Genomic DNA, 3,750 nt, shown 5'->3' with positions numbered 1-3,750 from the left:
TACATAATTCATCTCAAACTAATCTTTAAATTCCTGCCGCAACACGCGTGGAAACCACCTAGTATTAAAAACACGTCAAGACGTATTTAAAATTGGTCTTATTTCAAAGACTTCATCACAAGCAACACGAATAGCAAACGAAATGTAGATTGGACTTTCGATTCAAAAGATATAATAGATTTAAATTGACATGTCAAAAGGAAAAGCAGGTGAGATGGGATGGGTGGGGCACGCCACGCATTCTCCCAAAAGTTGTACTACCAAAAACTGCATACATATCCCTCAAAAAAAAAAACTGCATACATGCACTAATTAAGCTCTAATCACAAAACCATTTTTCTAATCTTGGCTGATGAAAAACATAGTGCGCTATAGCAAAATAGGGCCACCTTTAAAATACACTCTTTTTTTTTGCGAAAATGATCCAGACCTATTATCAAAGTTTATCGGAAATACAAATCATCTCGAACATAATAAAAATTACTATTAGCATGTTATAGAGTGCTTTAGTTCAGACATAACGCTATAACCTTCTATTAGTGGTGCTATAGCGCACTCTATTTTTTCAGTGATCTTGGCCCAATCAGATCGCTGCATGCATGCCACTCCATTGTGTTTATATATAGGCACGGGGCCTGGTGCAAGCTGCCACTGCACTTGCACTGATGTAAACAAGGCCGAGTTCCTGTCCAAAATGTTACCGGTCGTAGTCCTAGTGCTCGTTGCATCGCCACTCTTGTTGCTGGCCAATGCCGTATGGATCACCGCCTCATGCTACTACCTCACGCCGGCGAGGATCCGGAGGATCTTGTCCAGGCAAGGCGTCCACGGCCCCACGCCACGCCTCCTCGTCGGGAACCTCCATGACGTCTCCGCCCTGGTCGCCGAGGCCACCGCCGGGGACATGGGCTCTCTCAGCCACGACATCGTCGGCCGCCTCCTGCCACACTACGTTCTCTGGTCCAAGACGTTCGGTGAGTGGGCCACGTATGTTAATCGCATCGCTGGCCGGCCATGGCCCGCGTGTCAAGGCTGACCGGAGCTCGGTTCTTCCTATCTGCAGGGAGGCTGTTCGTCTACTGGTACGGGAGCGAGCCACGGGTGTGCGTGACGGACGCCGGCATGGTGCGGGAGCTGCTCTCGTCGAAGCATGCGCACGTGACCGGCAAATCGTGGCTGCAGCGGCAGGGCGCCAAGCACTTCATCGGCCGTGGCCTGCTCATGGCGAACGGTGCCACCTGGTCGCACCAACGCCACGTCATCGCCCCCGCCTTCATGGCCGACAAGCTCAAGGGCAGGGTCGGGCACATGGTGGAGTGCACGCGGCAGACGGTATGGGCGCTGCGGGAGGCGGTGGCGCGGGGCGGAAACGAGGTGGAGATGGGCGCGCACATGACGAGGCTCGCCGGCGACGTCATCGCGCGCACCGAGTTCGACACCAGCTATGAGACCGGCAAGCGCATCTTCCACCTGATCGAGGAGCTGCAGCGGCTCACCGCACGCTCCAGCCGCTACCTCTGGGTCCCCGGCAGCCAGTGAGTCATCAATCAACATCACCTCACCACAAATTATTTATTCAGTTTGGAAAATATCTAAGTGCATTTCATGGTGATACTGCATTCCTTTTCTCTGTCGTGGTTTAAAGTAGTACGGTTTTTTAAAGGTATTTTCCGAGCAAGTACAGAAGAGAGATGAAACGGCTGAACGGGGAGCTGGAGCAGGTGCTCAAGGAGTCGATCCAGCGCAACCGCGAGATCGCGGACGAGGGGCGGACGCCGTCACCGGAAGCGTGTGGCCGGGGGCTCCTCGGGATGCTCCTGGCCGAGATGGAGAAGAAGAAGGAGAATGAGCTCGGCCACGGCGAGCTGGGGTACGACGCCCAGACGATTATCGACGAGTGCAAGACCTTCTTCTTCGCCGGCCACGAGACATCGGCGCTGCTCCTCACCTGGGCTACCATGCTGCTCGCCACGCACCCGGAGTGGCAGGACAAGGCTCGCGCCGAGGTCGCCCAAGTCTGTGGCGACGCTCCACCCGCCGCAGATCACCTCCCCAAGCTCGCCGTCGTAAGCCATCTGACACCGTCGAAACGCATGCACTCCGGCGCCACTGTACACTGCCAATGTTTAACACGTGGATGCGTGTGCAGCTGCAGATGGTGATCAACGAGACGCTGCGTCTGTACCCGCCGGCGACGCTGCTGCCGAGGATGGCCTTCGAGGACATCACGCTCGGCGGCGAGCTGCGGGTGCCGAGGGGCGCGTCGGTGTGGATCCCCTTGCTGGCCATCCACCACGACGAGGCCGTGTGGGGCGCGGACGCGCACGAGTTCAGGCCGGACAGGTTCGCGCCCGGCCGCGCCCGGCCAGGAGCGGGTCGGTTCCTGCCCTTCGCGGCCGGGCCACGCAACTGCGTCGGGCAGGCGTACGCCATGGTGGAGGCCAAGATCGTGCTGGCCATGCTGCTCGCGAGCTTCCGCTTCGGTATCTCTGACGAGTACCGCCACGCGCCGGTGAACGTCCTCACTCTCCGGCCGCGCCACGGCGTGCCCGTGCGCCTGCTGCCGCTGCGAAGCCTGTAGGCCGGCTTGGGTTTTGGCAGCCTACTCGCAATTTTGAGTGTTTATTTTTTGCATTTCTTTTTTGTAGAGAGAGTTTTTGTGCTTCGATTCGGAACTATACTGTCTATGAAGGCAGTCGTGGAGTAGGGCGTTTTGGTGCCCAGGCTCATCTACACCATAAACAATTCGTAAAAAATTCGAAAAAAATCAAAAATTTCCAAAACAAAATTTGTACGGTAAATAATTTGATGCGTGAGGCCCGCTCCAAATTTCAAGTCATTTAGATATCTGAGCAGCTCTCAACAAAAAAGATAAATCGGACCAAAATAGTACATGAACAGTAAACATTTTTACATACCCTCAATTTGTCTTTTTTGCTGAGAGCTCTTCAGATGTCCAAATGATTTGAAAATTGAAGCGAACCTCACGCATCAAATTGTCTACCGCACAAAAAGTTTTTGGAATTTTTTGATTTTTTCTAGTATTTGTTTTGATTTTTTTTCGTCAGAGCGGGTGCAGATGAGCTCGGGTGCAGAGATGGATTTTCGGTGGCGGAGAACAAAAAATACTTGAGGTGGGGCGGACGTTAAAGTATATAAGAAAATTAGATGCAAAGCTAAAATAGATCATACGCATTAACAATACACACTAATATGTTTATGTGATATTAAACATAATAGTCAGATAAAATGGAATATAATCATATTTTAAATAGAAGAATAACTTAAAACATATTGATAATGAAGCTTTGGTGCCGTCTAGAAAACCCAGTCAATGGCAGTACCTTCTTTGAAAAATCTTCTGTAATTGAATCAAGATCAAGACTTTTGTATCTCTCTCTCTCTCTCTCTCTCTCTCTCTCTCTCTCTCTCTCTCTCTCAATGTAAAACACTATCGATTAATTAAGCTAACTGTTGGACATCATGTTGTGCAACTGTATCTCGATGATGTCAATTGCTAAGTTATTTGTGCCATAATATTGCCACTTTCATAGGTATTTGAATCAGAGCTACTGTCACTATCAAGTGCCTCGAAATACTGCAATTTATAACATGAAAATGACACTAAAATCACTACATTGTACATTACCAAGAAAATTTCTGAAAATGCCATGTCGCCTGACAAAGGCGCCATCCCACCTGCCACCGACAATGATGTTGCGTTGTGTGGTTGCAATGAGTTTTGGAAAA

At 50.7% G+C, this 3,750-nt stretch overlaps 1 protein-coding gene across 1 annotated transcript; it reads left to right on the top strand.

Annotated features, from left to right (window-relative positions):
* The first annotated feature begins 668 nt into the window (after window positions 1-668).
* Window positions 669-2,717, top strand: LOC123169838 (cytokinin hydroxylase-like). The gene is made up of 4 exons (XM_044587704.1): window positions 669-974; window positions 1,064-1,535; window positions 1,664-2,066; window positions 2,150-2,717. The coding sequence occupies exons 1-4, from the start codon at window positions 695-697 to the stop codon at window positions 2,579-2,581; spliced, it is 1,587 nt and encodes a 528-aa protein (XP_044443639.1). The 5' UTR covers window positions 669-694; the 3' UTR covers window positions 2,582-2,717.
* Window positions 2,718-3,750: the final 1,033 nt, after the last annotated feature.

Source organism: Triticum aestivum, chromosome 7D, assembly GCF_018294505.1.
Source record: "Triticum aestivum cultivar Chinese Spring chromosome 7D, IWGSC CS RefSeq v2.1, whole genome shotgun sequence".
Classification (NCBI taxonomy): Eukaryota; Viridiplantae; Streptophyta; class Magnoliopsida; order Poales; family Poaceae; genus Triticum; species Triticum aestivum.
The sequence above is the reverse complement of the archived record's forward strand: the minus strand, read 5'-3'. Positions and strand labels throughout refer to the sequence as shown.

Coding starts and splice junctions, on each gene's coding strand:
- LOC123169838 (XM_044587704.1), top strand. CDS start 695: ATGTTACCGGTCGTAGTCCTAGTGCTCGTTGCATCGCCACTCTTGTTG. Junction 1,536..1,663: donor CTCTGGGTCCCCGGCAGCCA/GTGAGTCATCAA, acceptor GGTTTTTTAAAG/GTATTTTCCGAGCAAGTACA. Junction 2,067..2,149: donor ACCTCCCCAAGCTCGCCGTC/GTAAGCCATCTG, acceptor ATGCGTGTGCAG/CTGCAGATGGTGATCAACGA.